The sequence below is a fragment of the Saccopteryx leptura genome, chromosome 1 (assembly GCF_036850995.1).
Source record: "Saccopteryx leptura isolate mSacLep1 chromosome 1, mSacLep1_pri_phased_curated, whole genome shotgun sequence".
Lineage (NCBI taxonomy): Eukaryota > Metazoa > Chordata > Mammalia > Chiroptera > Emballonuridae > Saccopteryx > Saccopteryx leptura.
The window spans coordinates 28630848-28655383 of NC_089503.1; the positions used below are offsets into that span (position 1 = coordinate 28630848).

Consider the following 24536-nt stretch of genomic DNA (forward strand, 5'->3'; position numbering starts at 1 on the left):
CACTAATGATAAAATAGGCCTGACCAGGTGGTGGCACAGTGGATAGAGCGTTAGACTGGGATGTGGAGGACCCAGGTTCAAGACCCCTAGGTCGCCAGCTTGAGCACGGGCTCATCTGGTTTGAGCAAGACTCACCAGCTTAAGCCCAAGGTTGCTGGCTCCAGCAAGGGGTTACTCAGTCTGCTGTAGCCACCCCCCTGCCCCGGTCAAGGCACATATGAGAAATCAATCAATGAACAACTAAGGAACTATAACAAAGAATTGATGTTTCTCATCTCTCTCCCTTCCTGTCTGTCTGTCCCTATCTGTCCCTCTTTCTGACTTTCTCTGTCTCTGCCCCCCAAATAATAATAATAAAATAGAACAATCATAACAATATACTGTAATAAAATTTACATCAATGTGGTCTCTCTCTCTCTCTCTCTCTTTCTCTCTTTTTCTCTAATAACTGATCTGATAACCTAAATGGCTACTAAGTGACTAATGGGCAGGGCATGTTAACAGTTTTACCCTCAGACTCTGACACCCCCCAGGCTCTCAGCCCGCCCAGGGTTGCCCCAGAGACTGTCCTTGCACTATGGGATCTGTGTGGTATCAGATGGGTGGCATGGGCTCCCCCACGTGTCCCCTGGGACAGGGGCAGAGAAGTCTCAGTGCACAGGCAAGGGACAGGGACTGCTAACGTGACACAGCCAAGGCGCTGCTGTGCAGGTGGTACCACAGACTGCCAGACCTAACAGCTGTGCCGAGAAGATAAAAAATGGGGCAGAAAAGATGTTTCCACCAGTTAAGTTGCTTAATTTTTCAATGTTTCAGTTTCCTTGTCTGTAAAATGAGGACAATAATAAGACCTGTCTCCAAGGGTTTTATAAAGATTAAATAAGATGATACATGTCAAGGTTTTAGAGCAGTAACACATGGTAAAAACACAATAATAGTAGCTGCTGGTCATCCTCATAATCATTATTATTTTATGCATTCAACTGCCTGTGTCTCATGTAATGACTATGGATAAAGCACTCTACTATATAAGAATGAGCATAACAAAGAAACAGCATCAGGGAACTCATTCATAAAAGGAACTCCTTCCCTCCTTAAAATCTACATGGAAGGTCAGAATTTTATTTTTCACATTTTAAAAATCTGTTTACTTTTTTCAGTATTAAGTTAATATATGTCCATAAAAAAAGAAATAAAAAATACAGAAAGCACAAAAAGAGATTAAACATTTTGTTAGGCCTGCCTGTGATGGCACAGTGGATAAAGCGTTGACCTGGAACTCTGAGGTCACTGGTTCAAAACCCTGGGTTTACCTGGTCAAGGCACATATGGGAGTTGATGCTTCCTGCTCTTCTCCCCTTTCTCTCTCTCTCTCATCTCCCTCTTTAAAATGAATAAATAAATTAAAAAAAAACAAAACATTTCCTGTTACCACTCAGGGCTGGGGTGTAGCTACAGTTTGAGATAAAAAAACAAGGTTTTCTATCAATCTTCAAGTCTAGATTTGTGAATAAACATCTACAGTAAGTAATTTAGAATGCTATTCTTATATTAACACAAGCAAAGACAGATGATGGAATAGAATGCAAATGACCTTTATGATAATAAACAAGAGCTCAGAGACATCTCATGCTTAGGGGCACTGCTGGCCAACCTGGGGCCAGGGCCGACTGGGGCTCTTGGGATTGGGCTTCTTTAGGGAAAGGTGCTTCCTGAAGGCCTGGTGACACCTTCTAGGGTCATGAATGCAGCTTCTGAAACACATTTCCTTCACAATGCATGGAATACCCTGGACTGAATTTCAGAGCCTGAAGGGAATTCAGGAGACCTTTCATTCAAGCCTATTTTATAGATGAGGAGGTTGAGGCCCGAGAGGTTAAAGGACTTAGCCGAAGTCGCCCAGAGGCAGCAGTGGCAGAGCCTGGCTCTCTCAGCTGCTGTCCCTGCGTGCACTGCTGCACCTCACTGCCTCTTACATTTCCCTGCCAGTGCTGGCTGCTGCCCACACACTGCCCTTCCTCCCTGTACCCCCAGTCTCCCTCATAAATAATGGATGCTCGATGCTAACTTACTCCAATGGGGAAGATTAATAGCACCGGGGTGAGCTATGATTCTTCCCACCCCTGAGCTATGCTGTGCAAGTCCAGCCATACTGGTGGATCTATTAACATGCGAATTTACAGTTATGCCTCAAGCAAGGCAAAAGTACACTTAGCAATAACTGCCTACTTTCCCATTGCCCCAGAAGCCCTGGAGAGGAGCTGGGCTGGGTTGGGGGGTGGTTCTGAGTAAGGTTGGTGAGGGCATACTTCCTTTGCTGGGGAGGTGAAGACACTTTCTCCAGTATCCTACTACACTTACCCCATAATGTCCCAACAGAAACTAACCTCCACTTCCCCCCATCGTTTCCATTCTGCATGGGGGAAGTGGGCTCCCTTTTAACTGGTGGGCCCAGGGTCCTCAAGGCGCAGACCTCAAGGCGCTCACAAGCTACAGGAGGAGACAAATTTCAACAATAGCAATAATAGCAGCTAACATTTATGAGCCACTACATGCCCAATACTGTTCTAAGTATTGTATACACAGTCACTTTTTTCCTTACAATACCTATGAGCTAACAACCATGATTATCTTCATTTTACAGATGAAGAAACTGAGGCATTGAAAGATCAAATATGGTGCCCACAATTGGTGGAGCTGCGATTTGAATCCAGAGAGAGGGTCTGAATCCAGCACCCAAGCTCTTTCCCACTAAGTATGTATATAAACAAATCCATTACCATACTATAGATACGGGCTCTGACAGAGGGAGGAGCACACTTCTGTGACCAGGAGACCCAACTATAAAATAACGATTGAGATAATCTACCTCATAGATTACCATAAGGATAAGAAAATGGCACACGGGCATCTACTAGGTATTAGTTGCTATCAGTGTTGTTATTTGCCTTCTACCATAGACTGGGAGCTTCTTTAGGGCTGGATCAGTGTTTTATTATTAAATCCAAACTGAAGCCGCAGGGCCTTATGAATTTGATTAAATTTAGTTTTAAATCCTAGCTTTAGAAATCATCTCTCACTCTCTATAAATACTGCTCACAAAAATTAGGGGATATTTCAATATGAATATGAAGCAACAGAAAAAGCATTTGATTTTTTTATTATTAAACAAGAACATCAGAAAAGCAAACAAGTCAAAGAAAGTTGTTCCATTATGCAAATGAGATGCAAAACCAACTTTTATTTCATTGGTGGAAATGCACTATATTAAAGGCTGAAAGTACTGGAGTATCTGCATGTTCCCTGATCCCCTAATTTTTATGAGCAGTATATAAACCCATCATAGATCTACCCTTTCCCTTGGATAATCAGCAAACCCAGGCAGCAGAAAACTGTAGCCAGGACCTAATGGTCACAGGGTCTGGACCTCTGGCAGGCTAAAGATAACATCTTGACTTATGTTTCAGCTCTTGGGTCCTCAGGTGGAACTACCGCCTAGTTACTTTTCCATGAGACCGGACAGAGGGGTGCTGAAACAGACCTCAGAAATGTCCTCAAGACCTGAGGAAATGATTTATTACCCTCGCCTCACTTCTGACCAATCAGTTCCCAGCACCACCCGAACTCCCAAACTCCTAATCCATTGCATTTTGCAACTTTGCCCTATATAATCTGTGACCTACATGCCAAAAGGGATTTGGGGCTTTTGAGCATGAATTTCCCATTCTCCTGGATGGCGCCATTCATCAATAAATTAGCCAATATTTCTCTTGGCAATTCTTGGTGGTGTTTGGCTCTGTTAGCACTGGGTGGACCAACTCTTTCTGTTGCATAACAAATCTTGGGCCTAACCCAAAGCTGAAACCAGTAAGTATTAAGTGAAAGAACCTAACACAGAGGTGCTCAAATCTACCTGAGGACCTATGACAGGGGTCGGGAACCTTCTTGGCTGAGAGAGCCATGAACACCACATATTTTAAAATGGAATTCCATGAGAGCCATACAACGACCCATGAACATTATGCATTATCCAATAAAAATTTGGTGTTGTCCCGGAGGACAGCTGTGATTGGCTCCAGCCACCCACAACCATGAACATGAGCGGTAGGAAATGAATGGATTGTAATACATGAGAATGTTTTATATTTTTAACATTATTATTTTTTTTATTAAAGATTTGTCTGCGAGCCAGATGCAGCCATCAAAAGAGCCACATCTGGCTCGCGAGCCATAGGTTCCCGACCCCTGACCTATGGTATGCCAGCCCTGTGCTGGTGTTCCACATGTCACCTCACCAACCCTGAGAGCCCTATGGTTGTACCTATTTTCCAGATCAGACATACACTGTGTTTACTGCTTATCTTGCCCCAAGTCCTTCTTGCTAATTAGCACATTTCTGAAAATACCTTTTGCTTTCATTTGACAAAAAGGGGGGGAGACAAGAGCACACCTCTCAGTGTTGGCAGATGGTTGGCTTGGGCACAAGGTCAGGGGCCGTATCTGACACAGGGGATATATTCTAAAAATAACCTTAAGTTGAGTTTACCATACTTGCTTCTCCAACCGTATTCTTCTGAGAAGTACTGAGAAACTATTGTTTTTAAAACTCTTCTTATAAACTAATCAAGATATACTTCAATAAAAATTCTAATTTACTCAGGGAGTGTCTGTTTATGGTAAAATAAAAAAATTAGAAAACAGATAAGCAAAAGGAAGAAAATTAAAATCCTCTCTAACCGTACCACCAGAAATAACCATTGTAAACATTTTGACCTTCATGTCTGTCTTTCCAGATGTTTTCTATGCATATGAAATAAGATAAAGATTAGGAAAACTGGAGCATTACTAACATTCCCCCCCTATTCCCATACCCCACCCACCCCAAGCCACTGCAAGGAATGCTGGTTTGGGTCCAGTCAATTTTCCCCTTCTCCTCTTCTGAGAGCCCACTGTTTGCCACACAGATTTTCCGGCTTTTGTGATGGAGAATAAGAAGGGGACAGCCAAGAGGGAGAGGGGACTGCAGGATTTTTAGTGGGATTTTGGAAAGAGGTGCAAAAGCAGCTATAGCACGTGAATGGGAAAGACATTTAAAAAAATTTTAAAGTATTACTCGGCAAGACGAGTAAAGAAGTATTTTAAAATTACTTTTGTTGACACAGATACTCTCTCAGACTGAGCCAGCTGGGTCATAATTTTATAAACAGAGCATACACATACATATGTGTGTATATATATATATTCATTTTTTTTATAAAATGGGACAATTTAATATATATTTTGAAACTTTCTTTTTTATACAATATTATAAATAAATGTCTCTGTCAACAAATGCACGTATTTGTAGGAAATAACCTCAGACGATCTCACAGCATTCTGCCATTTGGAGTTTTCAGCCTATAGTCAACAGTCCACTATTTTAGGTAATTTCCCAATATCTTACTATAGAAACAATTTTGAAGTAAGTATACTTGGGATTAAAAAACTTTGTCTATAACCATGGATTTAGCCTTTCGTTAAATTCCCAGAAATAGAAATACTGGGTTAGAGAACGTGCACATATTTAAGATTTTGGATAATCATAACTCAGCAGCAAAAGACACAGGTAATTTTTTTAAAGGCTATTTCATCTCCACACTCACACCTGAACACTCACAGGCCCTTGGACCTGAGCTTGATGGTACCCACTGGGTAGACAAAACCTCTGTGATCCTTTCAACGGATAGAGTGTAACTGAGGCCGCATGAACACGGGTCTGTGGGAGGAGCTCTCACACTGTCATCCTCAGAGCCCCACAGGAAGAACTCTATGCTCACAGTACCGTCCTATGCTTGTTAACTGTCCCCCTTTAACTTCCTTTCCCCTTCTATATGTACTTTTTCATCTCGGCACCCTGTGTTGTGCGCGCACGTGGCTTGTCATGTCCACATAAACTGAGTTGTGACCTTTTCTCTTTCCCCTTGAATAAATCCTTTCAGTGACAAAACACATTCGTCGATATTATTTTTCACTTGACACAATGTTGTTTCAAAAGAGCACACCAGTCCCACGCACGTAGGACAGGACGCCCCAACCCGTAGCTCAGTATCCATATGATTCAGCTTTTTTTTTACAACACCACAGGAACAAACCTGAAGGAAATTACAGCCCTGCTGGGACCCCCAAGCATCCTCTTTCTGGAAAATAGCCCAACACAGCTTAGTGCTAGTGCTTGGTGGCCCTAAGACTTCTTTAGCAAAACTAAACACTAGGTGGGTTTTTTTGTTTTGTTTTGTTTTTAAATCAGACAACTAGTATAAAGACAGGCCACAAACCAGGAGAAGGTATTAGGATTTGCATCCAGAATATATAAGGAATTCTTACAAATGAGTAACAAAAACAACCCAACTTAGAAACTGGGCAAAAGGCTCAAACAGATACCTTAACAAAAGAAGACACGTGTCCATCGACAAGTAAATAAACACATGAAGAAGTGCCCAACGTCATTGGTAATAAGGGAGATTACATCATTTCATATTCACGGGTGTGGCTAACATTAAAAAGAAAAAATAACAAATGTTGGTGAAGTGAAATTGAGGAGTAGACTCAGAACTGTCACACTGCTGGTGGGAGAGTGAAGAGCACACCTACTCCACAAACCTGTTTGTGGTTTCTTAAAAAGTTAAATAGACACCTGCATTATGACTCAGAATGCCACTCCTTGAAATTTATCCAAGATCAATGAAAACATGTTGCCTTAGTCTGTTCCAGCTGCTAGAACAAAATAACATGGGCGGGGTAGAACATAAGCAACAGAAATTTATTTCTCACAGTTCTGGAGGCTGCAAGTCCAAGATCAGGGTGCCAGCAGAGTTGGGTGAGGGCCCTATTCCGGTTTCAGACTTCTCACCGTGTCCTCACACGGGGCAAGGGAACTCTGTGGAGTCTTTTTCATAAGGGCACTAATCCCATTCATGGGCTCTATCCTCATGACCTAGTCACCTTCCAAAGGCCCCAACTCCACATAACAATACATTAGTGGTTGGGATTTCAACATATGAATTCGGGGGAATGCAAACATTCAGACCAGAGCGCACATGTTCACAAAAGGTTTACATAAAAATGTTTATAGCACTCTTCTTCCCTAGTAGCTCCAACGTGAAAACAATCCAAATGTCTAACAATAGAATAATGGATAAACAGTGGTATAATTATACAATGGAGTGATATTCAGTAATTAAAAAAATAAACTACTGATATATATACAACATAAATTTTGAGCCAAAGAAGCCAGGCACAATTGTGTACATGCTGAATAATTCCATTTATAAAAAAGTTCAAGAAGAGGTAAAACTATGATGGTAGATATCAGAAAAGGGGTTGCCAATGGGGGCGGTGATAAAGACTGACTGAAAAGAAGGATGGGGCAACTTCCTGCAGGTGGTGACAATCTGATTAGATTGGTGGTTACAAGAGTATGCACATTTGTCAAATCTCACCCAGTTGTACACTGAAGACCTATACACTTTATAATATATATATGTATACACAATTTAATATATATTTAAATATATACTATATATCAGGGGTCAGGAACCTATGGCTTGCGAGCCAGATGTGGCTCTTTTGAAGGCTGCATCTGGCTTGCAGACAAATCTTTAATAAAAAAAATAATGTTAAAAATATAAAACATTCTCATGTATTACAATCCATTCATTTCCTACTGCTCATGTCCATGGTTGCGGGTGGCTGGAGCCAATCACAGCTGTCCTCCAGGACAACACCAAATTTTTATTGGATAATGCGTAAGGTACACGGGTCGTTGTATGGCTCTCATGGAATTACATTTTAAAATATGTGGCGTTCATGGCTCTCTCAGCCAAAAATGTTCCCAACCCCTGCTATATATAATGTATATAAATCTAATAACGTATAATACAATACATATTCTATATGTATACTTAATATATATATTTGCCTACTAAAACAAACAAAATGGGTTGGGCAACACAGCTAGTTTGATGGGGATGGTCAGAGAAGGCCTTTCTGAAAAGGTAACTTTTCAGAAATATGAAAAAGGGGTTGGCCGTGTGAAGATTGCAGGATAGTTTATGAAAAATCCTAAGTTGGGAAAGATCTTGTAGTAATTGAGAAAGAGAAAGGTGAGCTGTTATGGGCTGAATTGTGATCTCACTCCAAATTCTTATGGTTAAATCCTAACCACTCCCCCCACCAAGTACCTTAGAATGTGACTGTATTTTGAGATTGACTCTTTACAGAGGTAATTAAATTAAAATGTGGCCATTCGGGTGGGCCCTAAATCAGTGTGCCTTTTAGGAGGGAATTTGAACAGGCATGTGAAGAGGAAAGACAGTGTAGAACAGGGAGGAGATGGCCATCCACAGGCTGTGGAGAGAGGCCTGGGACAGGTCCTGCCCTTGTGGCCCTCAGAAGGAACCAACCTTGCCAACACCTCGATTCCTGAAGTCCAGCCTCCAGAACTGTGAGAAAATAAACTTCAGTTGGTTCAAGTTGTCAGGTTTGTATGTTACAGCCGCCTGACTTGACTAACACATGACCATGTGGCTGGAGAGGCAGGCAGGGACCAAGTCACATGCAGTCTTGAAGGCCACAGTCAGAAGGTTAAACTGTCTTCAAAAAGCAATGTCGCCTGACCAGGCTGTGGCGCAGTGGATAGAGCATCAAACTTAGATGCAGAGGACCCAGGTTTGAAACCCTGAGGTCACCGGCTTGAGCATGGTCTCACCAGCTTGAGCGCAGGGTCGCTGGCTTGAGCATGGGGTCACAGACATGACCCCATGGACTCTGGCTTGAGCACAAGGTCGTTGGCTTGAGCAAAGGGTTCATCACTCTGCTGTAGCCCCCCAGTCAAGGCACACATGAGAAAGAAATCAATGAACAACTAAGGAGCAGCAGTGAAGAATTGATGCTTCTCATCTCTCTCCCTTCCTGTCTGTCCGTATCTGTCCCTCTCTCTGACTCAGTCAAAAAAAAGTAATGGATAACTCTTACAGAATTTTAAGCCAATGTGAAATGTGACTGAAATTCACAGGAAGTCAGAAGACTCTCTCAGTAATCCAGGCAGGAAGAAACGGCAGGGGCACGGGGGAGGGTGGACGTAGGTAAAGACGTGGACGAGTTTACAATATATTCCGGGACAGTGCCGACAGGATTTGATAGATGAGGTGCAGGGATGAAGTACAGGAAGGCGTCAGAGCTGGAACCCTCTACTGAGAACGGCCACCGGCTACATGGGTCTCCGTGACACTCTCTGATTCCCCAAGCCCAGGTCTTCCTCTGAGCCCTCCCACTTGCTGTTCCCTCTGCCAGGTCTGTTCTTCTCCCAAGGGTCAGCCTGGCCGGCTCTCTCATTTTAGGCCTTTGCTCAGAAGTCACTTCCCCCGAGAGCCTTCCCTGGTCGACCTGTAAGAGCACCTCCTGCTATGCTCACTGCCTTGCCTTGCTGTGCGCCCCTCCGCAGCCTCTCTGACACTGCGCTGAGCAGCTCCGTGCCTACGTGTTTATTATCTGTCCCCTTGCTGGAATATAAGTTCCAGGAAGGCAGGGACTTTGTCACCTTCCCTGCTGCATCTCAGAATGGCAAACAGTAGGACTCTAATAAATACCCGTGGGAAGAATGAACGAATGACAACTAGTCTTAAAATAGAGCCCGGAGAAGTTCTGCTCAAAGGTCTTCAACAGCAAAACACATTGGCACGTGTCTAAAATGAATGAGACAATCTTGTTTAAAAAGGAATTGAAGCCTGACCTGTGGTGGTGCAGTGGATAAAGCATCGACCTGGAAATGCTGAGGTCGCCGGTTCAAAACCCTGGGCTTGCCTGGTCAAGGCACATATGGGAGTTGATGCTTCCAGCTCCTCCCCCTTTCTCTCTCTCCCTCTCTCTCTCCTCTCTAAAAATTAATAAATAAAATTAAAAAAAAAAAAAAAAAAAAAAAAAAAGGAATTGAAGAGGAAGAATGAGGGACTCCTGAAGCCATGTATTCTAGAATTTCTTGAGTTACGAGCCCCAAAGGAGACAGATATCTCACAAGGTCCGACTTGCCCGCACACCCAAGTGTGTGCCATGCCCCTCGCCTCATCCAGGCACTTCGTCTCTGCAGCACAAGAATTCCAAGGCTCGCTCCAAAACTTGCCTCAAGGCAGTGATTTTCAGCTCAGTGTCAATCACACCTTCATCTGAACAAGTCCTGCCACTTCACAGCAAAGACCAAGTAGGGGTTTCAGCAAGATGGATTTCTGGGCACCTGGCCATGATGCATTGCTCCGGCTCCATGTTCATTTTTCTCTCCACCAAATAAGGTCCTGTGGGCAACATAAAACAGTGCTGCTTCTCTCCATTTACTGCCTGCTCCGGCTGCTTGACAGCCTCATGGCAAGTGCTGCCTGTCACTGAGGAAGCAGACATATTCGCAGAGCTGTTCCTAGAAACCAGCCTTCAGGGGGTTCTCACTTGCTCTGTGGGGAGAAGAGCTACGAGGCACAGGGGCGTCAGCAGCTTCTCCCTCAGCCCACATCTCAAAGCTGCTTTGACAATAAGGGGAAACTGCCCTTCAGAACAGGTGGTGAGCGGGGAGGGCTCAAAATCATGACTCGGTGACTTGTTTTCTGCAACAGATGTGGAAGTGGAGTTTTTATAAAACTCTCAGCAAATTTTCTAATTTCATTGACTGCTTTTCAAAGGATGACCCACAACCACTTTGGAGCTATAAAGGTATGAAAATAGCTAGTTGTTTCTCTATTTTAGGTGAGTAGAAATGACATTATTGGGTCCCTCATAGATTTCTTTTTTTTTAAGTGTCTCTTGGTAAAAGGACACTTTTTTTTTTTTTTTTTTTTTTTACAGAGAGTCAGAGAGAGGGTTAGGGAGAGAGATGAGAAGCATCAATTATTAGTTTTTCAACGTGACACCTTAGTTGTTCATTGACTGCTTTCTCGTATGTGCCTTGACCGCTGGCCTTCAGCAGACCGAGTGACCCCTTGTTTGAGCCAGCAACCTTGGGTCCAAGCTGGTGAGCCTTGCTCAAGCCAGCAACCTTGGGTCCAAGCTGGTGAGCCTTGCTCAAGCCAGATGAGCCCACACTCAAGCTGGAGACCTCAGGGGTCTTGAACCTGGGTCCTCCACATCCCAGTCTGACGCTCTATCCACTGCGCCACCGCCTGGTCAGGCCAGGGTCCCTCATAGATTTCTAAGCAGAGTGGTATTTGTTTTTAATAGTTGTCTGTTGCCTCTAATTAACATCTAAATAGACAGTATATTCTTTTATAATTATAATATGGGATTGTCTATGAACAAATATTGATAAACTCTTTGGCAAATGCCTAGGAAAATATGGTCAAGTTTGCCCAAGGTTTTAAGCAGCTGCTCTGTGCAGCTGGGGCGTGGTCACCGTTTGGGGACAGAGCTGAATATCCCCAATCCGTGCACGCTTTCTCTTTATTTTAGTGCCTGATTTACCATCTGGCGCTGCTGGACAGTCTTCTCCTTAAATTCTTCTGACTCCGTTTGGATGGCATACATTGCCCCACAGCCTCCTGAAATATCAGTGGCTTTGATCGCTGTAACTCAAGGAAAAGTTTCTTTGAGGATCTGGATTACTCTGAGCTCTCCCTCAGTCTGTACAGTGAGCATCCACTGGGCACAGCGGAGAAGGGGAGGCCCACGGATCCATCGTGTAAGGAGCAAGCCCAGGACCCAAAGCTTCAGAGTGGCAAATTTTTAATTTTCCAAAGAGGAACCTATAATTACAGTTTACGGGGGAGGATAGTCAGGGCGGTGCTTCAACGTCCTCGGCAAATGCACAGAAGTCTCAGCCTTACTCACTGCTCCCAAAAGCAAACCAGCTTCCTCCTGCAGCAGGAGTGTCAAGTTCCTCCTCTCGCCTTCCTCCCCCTTTGCCTGCTGCCTTCTATAGAGCAATGGGAACTCCACTGCTGAGCAAGTCACAACATCTCACTTACCCTGAGTTACGGCTGGCCACCCGGTGTGACCTTTGCGGTCACCTTTGGAAGTGTGGCCTGTGTTGGGGCAGTGGGAAGGTCTTGGGCACCCTCTACAGAGCCCTTCTCTAGTCCTATCATGCTGGAGAAAGGCACCATTTGAGAAATACAATCCTCTCTTTAGTGTGTGACAAAAGTCATAGCAGTTTTGGGATGTCTAAAATGTTCGAATGGGAAAGAAACAGAAAAAAGTAAATCCCTCTCTGCCCCGCAGAATGTGTTAGCCACGGCCATGACAGCTCTGTGCTTCACCTGCATTAGCTCATTTAATTCTCACAACAACCCTGTAGGTGGGTACCGTCTATACCCCCCTTTTATACATGTTGGAAAGTTAAACCACAGAGAGGTGAAGGAACTGGCCCAAAGTCACACTGCGCTAAGGAGTTGAGCTGGAACTTGAATGCAGCCTAGCACCAGAGGCCATGAGCATAACCTTATCTGCAGTACTTGTGAACACTGAGAATAATATATGGGCACAGTCAATTAATTAAAAGTCCCCTTTAAAAAGGAACCCACCTCAAGTAACACAACAGAATGGCTTTCTCTTGTGTGAAGCTATCCTGCATTTTATTCTGAGGTGAGTCATCACCTGCTTTTTCTCATCTTCTTAGCTGAGCAGGCACTGTAAGTGACCAGGAGACCAAGGATTAATCTTGAAAGTTGACACTATTCATAACAAAACAGCCTCTTCCCCCCACCAACTCACACCTGCTTTTTCTCCTTTCACCTTTTGAAAAATCCAGACAGACTCACAAAACCCCTCTTTGTCACTCTATCTGCCTCCAAAACACAATCTCTGACTATAGCCAGGACTTCCCAAGCCCACGGGGATAGTGGTCATCGCTCTCACTGTGCTGGTCCTCCCCTTCATGGGGAGTCAACCCAAGAGGGGAGGCTGGAATGGAGGGAGGATGACAGGGAGGATTATGCTGGTTTTGCTCCTTAAAAAGCTCCATGTTCTTCACATAGTGGGTGCTGTGACAGCCTCAGCATCCATCCACCCTTTTCCCTGTGTCTCAGCAAGGGGGCCTTGAGATCTGGGACTCTAAGCCTGCCGCAGCTCCATTGGTGAGGTCCGACTGGGTTAAACCAATCAGGGTAAGCCCACTCCTTGCCCTTCCCCCACTGCTATGGTGACTGATACAGGGGTGGGCACTTGACCTACTGTGGCTCAGTTACAGTAAAACCCTTAAACCTTGTTTCATGTTTGGGAAAAAGAGAAAATCTCTTCTTGCATTGGTCAAAGCAGTATGTAGCTGTGAAAAGTGATGGAATTCAGCCGGTTCACATTGGTTCAGCAGAACCAATACCTAATTTTTTGTTGAGTTTGGTGAACTGGTTGTTAAAATGGCACTCATAATCAGGGTTCTCTCTAAGGTAAGTGCCAAGGCAGCCGCCCAGTGTGGAAATCACAAATTCACATTCCTTACTCTTTTTTTTATATATATATATATTTGCTGTCTGTATATAGATTAAAAGGGGAATATGGCAAATGCTGAAAAGCCATGATAATGGCATATAATTCTAGACTTTGTGCTGATTTTAAGTTGACAGTTTCAGTATAAAGTTGTCCATTGATTTGCAAGAGCAATTTGCCATTTAGTGGAAGTTTCCCAGAGCCATTGTTGTTGATCCTTTGAAAAAAGGAACAACAATAATTTTGAGGCTCAAAACCTATAAGCTGTAAGGGTCACCTATGCCCCTTGATAATCCAGGAGGCAACAAGATCAAAATATGGAAGTGTATTTCATGGGCTATTAGATGGTTAAATGTGCCCAAGCTGTAGCTGCTCTTGTACCAATTGAGCAGCTGCCCTAAGTTTCTCCTGAGAAAGGGGCCATTGGTCTACCCACACAGGATTATCTGATTTCCAAGTAATTGGGTCTGCACAATGCATTATTGAGGTAGCAGGAGCTACCAAGGCCGCTATGCTAAATTTTGATATCCTAATCCACACCTTCTGGTATTGGGTGCCACTTCTATGGGGGTGAGAATTCCTCGCTGTTCTTTCCCTAGACCCTTGGTGGGCAAAAATACCCGATCAAGCATCTGAGTACTGACTAAACCATTAGGACTGACAAGCAACACTCCCATATTTTTCAAAACATCTCTACCTCACAAATTAATTGGCCATCCAGGGAGCACATAAGGCTTAAAAAAAATCCAGAATGATCTTCTTAATCTTCCCAATGTAGAAAACTAGAACTTTGTTGAGGGGATTTACTCTGCCCTATACCTTGTAATTCTGTGGCTGCTGCATGAGTGGGCCAGGAAGGAGGCCAATGTAGCTTAGCAATAACAGATACATCAGCTCCAGTATCTAAAAGTCCTTTAAATTTATGCTCATGTATTGTTAGTTCCATTTCAGGGTGTTCCTGACCTATTTTTTTTTTTAATTCAATTGGCAAAATCAGAGGAGCCAAATCACCAATTTGCTTGGGGCCCCTTTTGCAGGATGTGGCCTGAGAAGCAGAATTAGCATCCTTATACTATTCTTCTGACTGCCTGTATTAGCCGTGAAACAAATTCTTTCTTTCTTTCTTTCTTTTTTTTTTTTTTGATTAATTTTGGTGGGGTGACATTGATAAAATTGTTTTCTGTCACCTTCTAACTGGTTTTCTTTGTGGGTGCCTGGGCAGCCGCCCAATGTGGAAATCACAAATTCACATTCCTTACTCTTTTTTAATGTTCATCTGTGCAACAGTGTATTCTAAGCACCCGTAGTACTGTTCATGCAGTCCAGAGGTGAAAAAAACTGCAAGTGAGGATGTCAATCAAGAAGCAATATAGAAATATCTTAAATAACAATTTTATTGGTTTTTGTCAGGTATTATTTAACACTTTTTCATTAATATTTTAAAACTCTTATAGCATAATCTACTTTTGTGTACCTCTTTTACTTTTCTTATTTAAGTATTAAAAGCAGGAAATAATAAACTACCTTTTGGTATATCTTTTATTTACACTTAAAACGGTTATTAGGGCAGAGAACTGGTTGTCAAATTATTTGAATCCCACCACTGGCTGTGAGCCCCAAGGCCATGCAGCCATTTCCTACCCGAGTGAACCAGCCTGGAGAGAAAGCCATACACATGCAGGAGGACAGCGCCACCTAAGGCAGAGACAGGTACTGCAGCCCCAAACAAACCAGACCCATACGTATTTACTGTCCTGGATGCACTCCCTTCATGATTTAAGACAATTTGTTAAGTGGGTTTTCTGTTGTTTTAGCCAAACCATCCTAACTGATAACCACTCATCCACTAAACTTAAAACAGTAACACAGATTTGTCTCTACATTAGCCAGTCAAATCAAATGTTTATATGACTCAGAGTTATAAATCTGCCCCGTATTTCCAGGTCTCTGCTCAGGAGTCACCTCTTCTGGTTGACACACTTGTTTGTTCATTTGCTCAACAAACAGAGACACTGCATCTTCTATGCACCAGTTCCTATTCCAAAGGTTTCCAGGATGAATAAAACATCATTCTTATCCTTGAGGAGTCAAATGGGGAAAATACAAGTAAACCTTGAGACGGAAGACCAGGAATAAGAGCTTTAACTGGGGTGAGTCCCAGGTGCTACCGGATCACAAGGGACAGGCACCTACGTCAGACCCATCGAGATATGGGGTCGAGGAAAAGATTCCGGGGGAGATAATGTTTAAACTGAGCTCTTAAAGCCATGCCTGGATAGGTGGTTCTCAACTGGGAGCGGGTTTGGCCCAGGGAACATTTGGTAACATCTGAACACATTTTTGGTTGTCACAATGGGGGAAATGCTACTGACAACTAGTGGGTAGAGGCCGGGGATGCTGCTAAACACCCTGCAACGCATAGGTCAGCCTTCTATGCAAAGGACTGTCCAGCCCCAAATGTCAATAGTGCTGAGGCTGAGCAACCTTGTCCTGCAGGAAGCAGGTTGGAAGGAATGTTCTGAGCAGAGGGGTGAGCACATACAGACACACACAGACAGGAAACCGCAAGACAAGTCTGGGAACGTCGTGTGGGGCTGGAGCCAAGGGTGGCTAAAGGGTGGCAAGCTTCAGCTAGAAGGGCAGGCCTGGGCCAGCCCGCGCAGAGCAGTCCTGAGCCAGACGCTTAGAGTTCGGTCTGCTCCCCAAAGCTGTGGGGAGCAACTGAAGGATTTAAACAAGGGTGTGTGCTTTAGAATTCCTCTGGCAGTAATTGGGTGGCTTCAGCAGGTGAGTAATGGGGACCGAACTCAGCAGAGGCTGTGCCATAGACAGGTCCAAACCTTCAGGAGAACTCCATGTTCCCAGCCAAGGTCACCGCCACGGCATTCTGTGTGCGTCTCTACCTGTCCGTAAAAGCACCTTGGGCAAGCACTCGAGTTAGCCCGTCTTTCTCTTCTCCATAGCGCCTCCCACAGGTACAACATGTGGGGCTTGGATGTTAATGCCAGCAGAGAGGTAAACTGGTCAAAAAATACAACGTACATGGCCCATATATACAACCTTATAGAGAAATATGTAAAAAGGAATCTATAAGCTGTAGTATACAATATGAGCAGAATATATGCAAGACATATATATTTTTTTGCACTATTTAAATTTTCACCTTTGTCTTTCAAGGCCTGTTGTTGTTGAATTTCCCTGTGGTCAATGCAAATTTGATGCAGTGATTCCACAACACTCAATAAATGTTTGCTGGAGGAAATGAAAGGGATAGCAATTCCCAAGGGGTGTTCTCATTCGCCACATGGGGGCCAAGGAGAACCAGGGTTGGGAGGGACTGGGGTAGAGAGGACACTGGGCCGTGCTACTCAGGACCATAGAATGTACTGCCCGGCTTCTGGGCACACTGCCAGCTACCCGCCCTCAGCTATCAACTGGGAATTGCCCTCGTTGCTCAGGACAGCTCTGCAGGGCCATGTGAATCCAGGGCTCCCGGGGGATCGGCTGAGACCTTGCAGCATCTGTTCCATAGCCCAGCTTTGAACTCTGTCCAACCCTGCTTCCTCCCCTTCCCCTACAGGTGTTCGTACCAAGAGCATGCTGGCGACCCTGGCAAGAGGCTCTGAGGTCTGAGTCCAGGAGAAGCAGGGGGGTAGGCGGACACCGAGAACAGGCCGCTTCCAGACCCGAGGCAATCAGAGAGAACGAGCAGATGGCACCTGTGCACTCACAAGGAGAGTGTCCTGCCCAGTGGGAAGCTGCCTGCATGGGAGGGAGGTCCTAGGCCTGCAGGGGAGGTCACTGGGCCCTCCGGAAACCTGGCCTGCTCCCTCCCAAACCTGCCAGCCAGAATCCACCTCCTGCTCCCCACTTGTCAAGGGGCCTCTGTCTTTGTGGCGTTAACACGTATCTTTCTGGGCAGCCACCAGCCTGGTGAGGTCTGGACTGCACCCAAAGGTCCCCTTACCCATCAAACACCCCCACCTCTTTGCCTCAGGCTCAGTGAGGGACCCTAATTTCAGATGATCGTATATTGTCTTTCGATAAAAAGCCCCTGTTAAAATACAATGTACTATAAATTAACTTGAGATAACAGATGGAGCCTGGGTGATTAGCAGCTTAAACCAGCTGGCAGAGGTAGGATAAAGAAATGGAAGGCTCCTGTAGGAGGGAGACACAGGTGTCACAGTTCTACGTGGGACGCTAAGGGGGTGATGGCGGGGGCGGGGTTGATACAAGGGCACCTAGTTCAGAGGGCAACAAGCAAGTTGAGGTGAAGGATGAAATCCCCAAATCCAACCTTTTCTCTTTTTTTCCCTAAAAAGAGGTTTATTGCCTTTAGTCCACAGTTGGTACTCGAGGTCCCAGGGCTCCTGGATGTGGCTGGTCCTGGCAGGGCCCGGATGAGTGGGTGGGGGGCAGGGGACAAGTATGGGAGGGATGGGGTCTGGCTTTCCTCAACCACTCAGGACTTCACTGTCCTTTCTGGGCCTCCGTCTCCTCACTGCGTCACCGGGAGGGTCCTGGGGAAATCCAGCCCCTCACAATGACTACAATATCTGGGGGCTGTGGCCTGGCGTTCTCCCAGGGGACTTCCTTTCCAGCACCCACTCCCGCCATCCCCACCCCATTCCCCTACCAAAAAGAATTAATTTGATTTTGTTAAAACTGCTGGAAACTTCTGTGGATACAGAAGCCACAAGCTGATCAGCGGAGTAAGGGAAGAGGGGCAGAAGCAACTGGAAGCCACTGGGACCAGTTTCCCTCCCTGCACAGGTTTCTTCTTCTCCCTACGACTTGGCCCCAAGCCTGTTGGGAAATTTGCTACCTTGATGAGGCCCTTGCAGGGACCCCCACCCCCACCCCCACCACCAGGCACATCTGGATCTGGCCTTTACAGACCCTCAGCTGGAAGCACGTGAACACATAGAAAAACAAGATTAAAACAGAAAAATAAAAAATCCCAGATGGGGTGATGACGTGGAGAGATACCCCACAAGGGGAGCCTTAGTAGCCTGCCTCCTCTTGGTCGTAGGGGTTAGTCCGGGGCCTTCCTTGGGCTGGGGCAGTTGCTAGCTGACCCTGGAGCCCTGTCAGCCACTGGGCCTTGTGGGCAGTACCTGGGGCTGTAGATCTGCTGGTCCAGGCCAAAGACCCGGCCGCTCTGGTTGGTGCCCTGCATGTAGCCCTCTGCAGAAACATGGAAGAGTTGTCACATTTGTCAGTCCCCAGGTTGGTGTCACAGATGCGCTGCTGGGTTCTGGGAGCCATCATGTCCGCCTGGCTGGTGCCCATTTGCAGGCTGATGGTTGAGTGGTCTATGGGTGGCAGGATATAGTTCTTGGGGTCGTGCAGATGCCTTCTTGTGCCATATGCTGTCATGCTCGACTGGCTGGCACACTTGTTGGTGCCCATCTGGATCCCAATGACGCACTGGCCCGCCTTCATGGTGATGTCATCAAAGTCCCGCTCCTGCTTCTCCGAGCACCTGATGCCCATGTCCGCACCACTCTGCAGCCACCTGGTCTTGGCCTTCCCTGCCAGAGCTGGAAGAGACACCTGCACCCGAGTCACGTTCCCACTGGCAAACAGGTCTCTGGCCTCGAGCAGGTCTATGGAGTTCATGCCGTAGCTGACCATGGCCTTGATGAAGTGGGGAGGTGTCCTAGCTGGTGGCAGTTTTGCTCGGAGTGGTTCATCTTGGGTACAGAGCCCAGATGCAGCTCATTCATGAGTGAGCAGAGGATAATGCCTTCCTTCAGACCCTTCTAGAAGTCAGGACCGATAGGCCTGTGAGTCCCTCGATCCAGCTGTTGAGTTCCACCTCCTTCTGTGGGTCATATTTGGACAGGACCTGGTTCCTGACCTCAGCCAAGAGCCTGTACAAGGGTCCATTGTTGAACCATGTGGGGCTCATGCCAGCGGTGGTGATGTGCTCCCGAATCCAACCATTTGCCTCTCAGTAAAACCAAAAGTTGATTATACCCTTAACTGGGAACACCATGTGGTGCCAGGACATTGCTGTACTTTGCCCTGGTCTCCAACCTTCACGCCAAAGTGGCAAGATACTGGGGGAGGGGCAGAAGTGGCTGAACGGGAGAAACTCCCACTAATGCTAGGATTTCATACATTTATCTACAAGGCCCAGGCTTGCTAAAAGCTATTGCAGCAGTCAGGGGCTTTCCAGATCATATTTCATTCCCCTGCAAATGGAACCCATCAAAACAACTGTTCCAATTCTTTGGTCTCCTTCCAGGAACCACTGTTCACCTGGAACAGAGGGAGATGGCTGCTTTGTCAGCCAAGAAAGGCCAGCAAGATAAACACCCCATTACACACAACACAATGCACCCGGGCCTCCGGCAGGCGGCTAGGAACTGAGCTCGGAGCCATGCTTCCATCTTCCCCCTTGCTTTACTTCCCTCCACTAATTCCTCCAACCGCTTCCCAGTACTACTCTGCCTGGTAATTCCCCTGTCTCCCTTTTACCTGGTAGCCATGGTGGGGACGGGGACCCGCATTTGGGAACCTCTCTGCAGGATGCACTCCTGCAGTGCTGAGGCTGACCAGTTAAGCTACACACACTCAGGCCCTCCAGGAGGCGGCGGCTGTGGCTGAAGCACCAGGCTGTTAATCAGATGCACTGGCGTGCGGTTTGGACAGAGGATACGAGGCAGGGCCCATCTTTCTGTTCCCCGTCAGATCCAGGGCAACCTGCTTTCCCACCCTCCTGCTGGGGGCAGGGGCAGCAGTGCCTCCTTAGAGCTGCCCTCTGGTTTTATTCAGTCTTTCTGGAACATTCATCCAGCCTTCCCATGACCTGGGCAGCACCTAATTCCTTAGAGTCATTTTTTGTCCGTTTAAATGGCTTAATGTCTTCTGCTTTCTGCAGCTGACATTTGCCTGATATAGTACCCCTCCCTTTTTTTTATAGATTTACATATACTTTTCAGTTGTAAAATCAGCTGGTGTTTACTAAGATTTCAAAACCTCTCCCTGAAGAACGCCTCTGGAATGAGAACCCATGACTGTAAATGGCTAGAGCAGGGCCTTCAATCTCGCTTCTGAGATGCATTGATGGACCAATCATCCTTCTTAACATTTTCAACCCACGGCTCACATTTTAGGGTCTGAGCCCGCCACTCTGCCACGAATGCAAATGCGCTCTGGGTACCTCCAGGGGGTGGAACCCTGGACTAAGTGCTGGAGAGCATCCCACGGCTACAGCTCGCCGAAGTCTCTCCTTCTAAAAGGTCAGCATTTATTTTCAAAGTTGTCATTCAGACAATGCACTTTGTCTCCTTCACAGCCAAGGCACATAGCTGACCCCATTCCCGTCACAGATTTCTAAACTCCAAACACAAATCAAGGCTGAGGAGGTGCATTTTTATTTCTGGAGAATGATCTGATTATTACTTATCCTTTGGAAGCGAAGGCTGATTCATCATCCACATACAGAGGTTATTAATTTGGCTGATATAGGAAGAATCACTTGGGTTTTTATTCTGCCTGAGAATTCACATTGGGCCATTTTCTTTTCTTTACTAATTCATTATTTTCTATGACTTTTATTTGGAAAATAACATTTAAAAATACTTTAAAGCAGAGATATTTTTTGCTCTTAAATATTAAGCTGACAGTATCTCTTCTACTCTCTTTATGTGCCGGGAGGAATTAACTTCAATGCCAAAGCTGGTTTAATGACAGGGTCTGGCCTTTTAGGAGTGATCGATTTTGGACATCTTTCTAAAATCATGCATTCTTCTAAAGGGAGTGCCTCCTCCTAGAATATTACTACCCGACTGAGCCACAGTTACTGCCAGGAGTGTGTTGCATACCTTGGTGGTTAGGGTGGCTAAGAGGTTGGAAATGCTTGCATAGCACACGGATTCCCAAGCCCTTTGGTAAGAGGCTTGCCTGTGCGGGCCCTAACATCTCCTGAGCTATAGAAAAATTCTGAAACAGTCCCATCTGCCATCAGTCCCGGGGGCTTAGATGTTCCTGCGGAGCATGTGTTTGTTTGCTTAGTCATTCACTTAGTTTTACATGCAGCCTTTACTGCTGGGACCCTAAAATAGTCAACTTTGGAAAAATTCACAATAAAATCAATCTCCCATGGCTTTTGATTCTTCCATGTCAAGGAGCAGGTCCCCCTGGTGTTCCCTAATCTGGCAGAAATGACTAGAAATTTTGGCCTGGCTTCAAGATCCTCAGACTCAGTAGGAAGATTGCCATGTTTCCAACTGAAGGCCATGTTCACTGCTGGGCTGATGGATCCTTTTGCCAAGGGTGCCTTGGCATTTTTGGAAAATCAAGCGCTCAGAAAATGAATGCATTGTTTAAAACTATGATTCTTCTCTTTTTCTACTTTATCTGCTGGTCCGTGTGTTTGCTTGTGTGAGTTATCCAGGCGAGAATTCTGTGAGACCTGTCATTGAGTCTCTTCGAGAGAGTCAGAGATATAGAACAGATATTATGTCATGTGAGGACAGATGTTTAGTGTGGTGGGTAGAGATGGCAGTCATACTGCATGGTGATTAAAGGAATGGGCTCCGGAGGTGGGCAGACAAATCATGTCACTGCTCTGTGCCTTGGTTCTCCCATTTAGACAATGGGCATAATGAATGTAGCTAGCCAACAGGGGACTTGACAAATTCAATGAGACAACACACACAGAAAGACCAGAATAGGAGGGCCTTGTCTACACAGTGCAGTCAGTAAATAGTAGCTGCTTTTCACATGATTAGAACAGAAAACACAGGAGGCGATATAGGGAACAATTTCATTCTTATAGCCAACAATCTAAGTTCTTAGAATTGTTCCCTAAATGATCATTTTCTCTTATGGAAACATATTTTATTTGCCTACGTTTCTGAGATCACATGCATGCCTCAAAGAAATGTGTATTTTTTAAAAATCATCTCTCTCCATCTAAGTAATTTAGTAACACAACAGTCCCAAGTATGAAGTGAATACACTAATTCATAGCACAGTGGTTGAAAAATATCTGCAATGTTCTTTTTTCAAAACCAATAGGGAAATCTCTGGCTTATTTCCTCAAATAGTAGAAATTCCTGCGCCTAGAATCTCCTAAGAAACCCAGAATTACTAATCTTAACATAACTTCAGAATCCGGTCACACCTGAGATCCGCCCTAGCAGAAGAAAAAGGTCTCCAAACTACAAACATCCAGGGAGGATTCTCACTGTTGATAGGAGAGGTTAACTGGAAAACTCAAATGCCCAATATTTAACCACAGGCTGATTATAGAAACTGATGACTGAGTTTGGTATAAGAAATACCTTTATGTGGAGAAAAATTAATGTTGAATAACCTGGAGGCAAAAGATGATTTGCCCAAAGCATCTAGACTTTTATAAAACTAAGCTATCAAACTGTCTTATATTAAAAATAAATAAATACAAGATAAGGATAGCATCACCAACACAAACATCAAGTTGAAATGTAAAATAAGTAGTTAGAAATTTAAATTAGGTAGAATATCTCTGTTTTTAATTGGGCCATTTAAAAAACCCATTTTTAGCTTTTGTAGAAAACAATGTCCAATTCTGGGGGGGGGGGGATCTTCTTGCCTTTAAATTAGTATGCATATTTAAGAAAGCAAATGTCATTTTCAAATTGCAATCTCACAAATTATAACAAAACTTGATCCAGACATATTTGAATTACAACTCTTGGTACAGGACATTTTTTATTTTATTTTATTATTAATTTTAATGGGGTGACATTAATCAATCAGGGGAAGTATTTTATTTTTAATAAGAGAAACATTTGAAGAGAATGGAAAAGAAACACTTTTCATAAGATCTAAGAGCACATTCAAAACCACTTGAAATTCTGGGCAGGATGAAGTTGTATCTCAGCAGGGTGTCATTCACGCAAGTGCAACTCACAGGTGCAATGACACGTCACAGGATGCACACAACTTGATGTGAGGCACTAAACTGAAACTCATAACCAGGGGAAGTTTGATGGGATTAGCAGAATTTTTTGCAGTTTGCGGCCATCACTGCACAAACCATGTACTTCATCATAGGAAATCACCAAATCACTCTGTTGACATCTCATTGTTTCCACGGCACACTGACGAGTTATGAAATCAGGAACAAATCCAACTTCTCAATATTGCTATGAACTAAAAGAAGTCTATATATTCAAATGAATTCTAACCCATGGCCATGTTTCATGCTAAGTTTCTAAGAACAAAGGAGAAACTATTAAGGACCTTTGGAATCACTGTTGAGTTTAAGGTCAATACTATACTATTCATAAATGATTGAATTTAGAAATTGAGCTCCTTTGAGCAATAAATTATTACTCTGGCGATTCCAAGTAGTCTTACTTTGCAAAATAGGTAATAAGGAGTAATAAAAGGATATTTTACTGCATTTTTGAATTTCACAAATATACTGAAACACAGGGAATGCTCTGTCCCTTTTGCTTTCAGGGAAAGAAAAGCTCGTATTTACCTTGGGCCACTAGAGACTTACATCATAGCCACTGTTACGAATCCCACGCCGGGGTCGCTCCCGAGTCACCAGAAGGTCCATCTCTGTTTCCCCTGGGCTTGGGCTATTCAGAGACTGCCGGCTCCGGTAGACAGAGTTCTTCGTCTGTTGCCTGTAGAAAATTTCAACAACTGTTATGATGCAGCAAATGCCCTGACAGATGGAATTCTCCACTGATCCAAAATACAGGCAACCAATGAAGGCTTTGGTTGGATTTGCCTCACAAATGTTAGAATTGGTGGGATTTGTTCCCCAGCTATCAGAGGCCATACAAATAGTGGAATAAAGATCCCCCCCCCACCTCACTGCTGTAACCATTAGGCTGAATTGTAAATGCTCTTTCCTATGGTAATTATGATCAATTGCAACATTGCAGCCTCATCTAAAATCCTGCTAATGGCAAGGCCAGGATGTCCCTTGACCCTGTAAGACAGCTAACACTGGAAGAACAAACTTCCTTTTGTTGACTGTTGACTCAGCAGCATCCTGTTCCTTTTAATCGTTCTAATTCCATGGTGAGTTAATAAACCCCGAGGCTAAAAGGATGCTTAATTCTGCCACATTGATAGAT

The 24536-nt window shown here is 44.7% G+C and overlaps 1 protein-coding gene and 1 pseudogene across 6 annotated transcripts in view; both read right to left on the reverse strand.

Annotated features, from left to right (window-relative positions):
• Positions 1-24536, reverse strand: part of KIAA1549L (KIAA1549 like) — a 286634-nt gene that overhangs the window by 23348 nt on the left and 238750 nt on the right. For 5 of the 6 annotated variants that reach the window (XM_066363574.1, XM_066363557.1, XM_066363547.1 and 2 more), the window contains one exon: positions 23948-24077. In XM_066363574.1, coding sequence (XP_066219671.1) covers positions 23948-24077 — 130 coding nt within the window. Of the gene's footprint in view, positions 1-23507; positions 23593-23947; positions 24078-24536 lie in introns of those variants that run through there. The other variant, XM_066363567.1, reaches the window with a different exon arrangement.
• Positions 18445-19354, reverse strand: LOC136388724 (calponin-2 pseudogene; annotated as a pseudogene).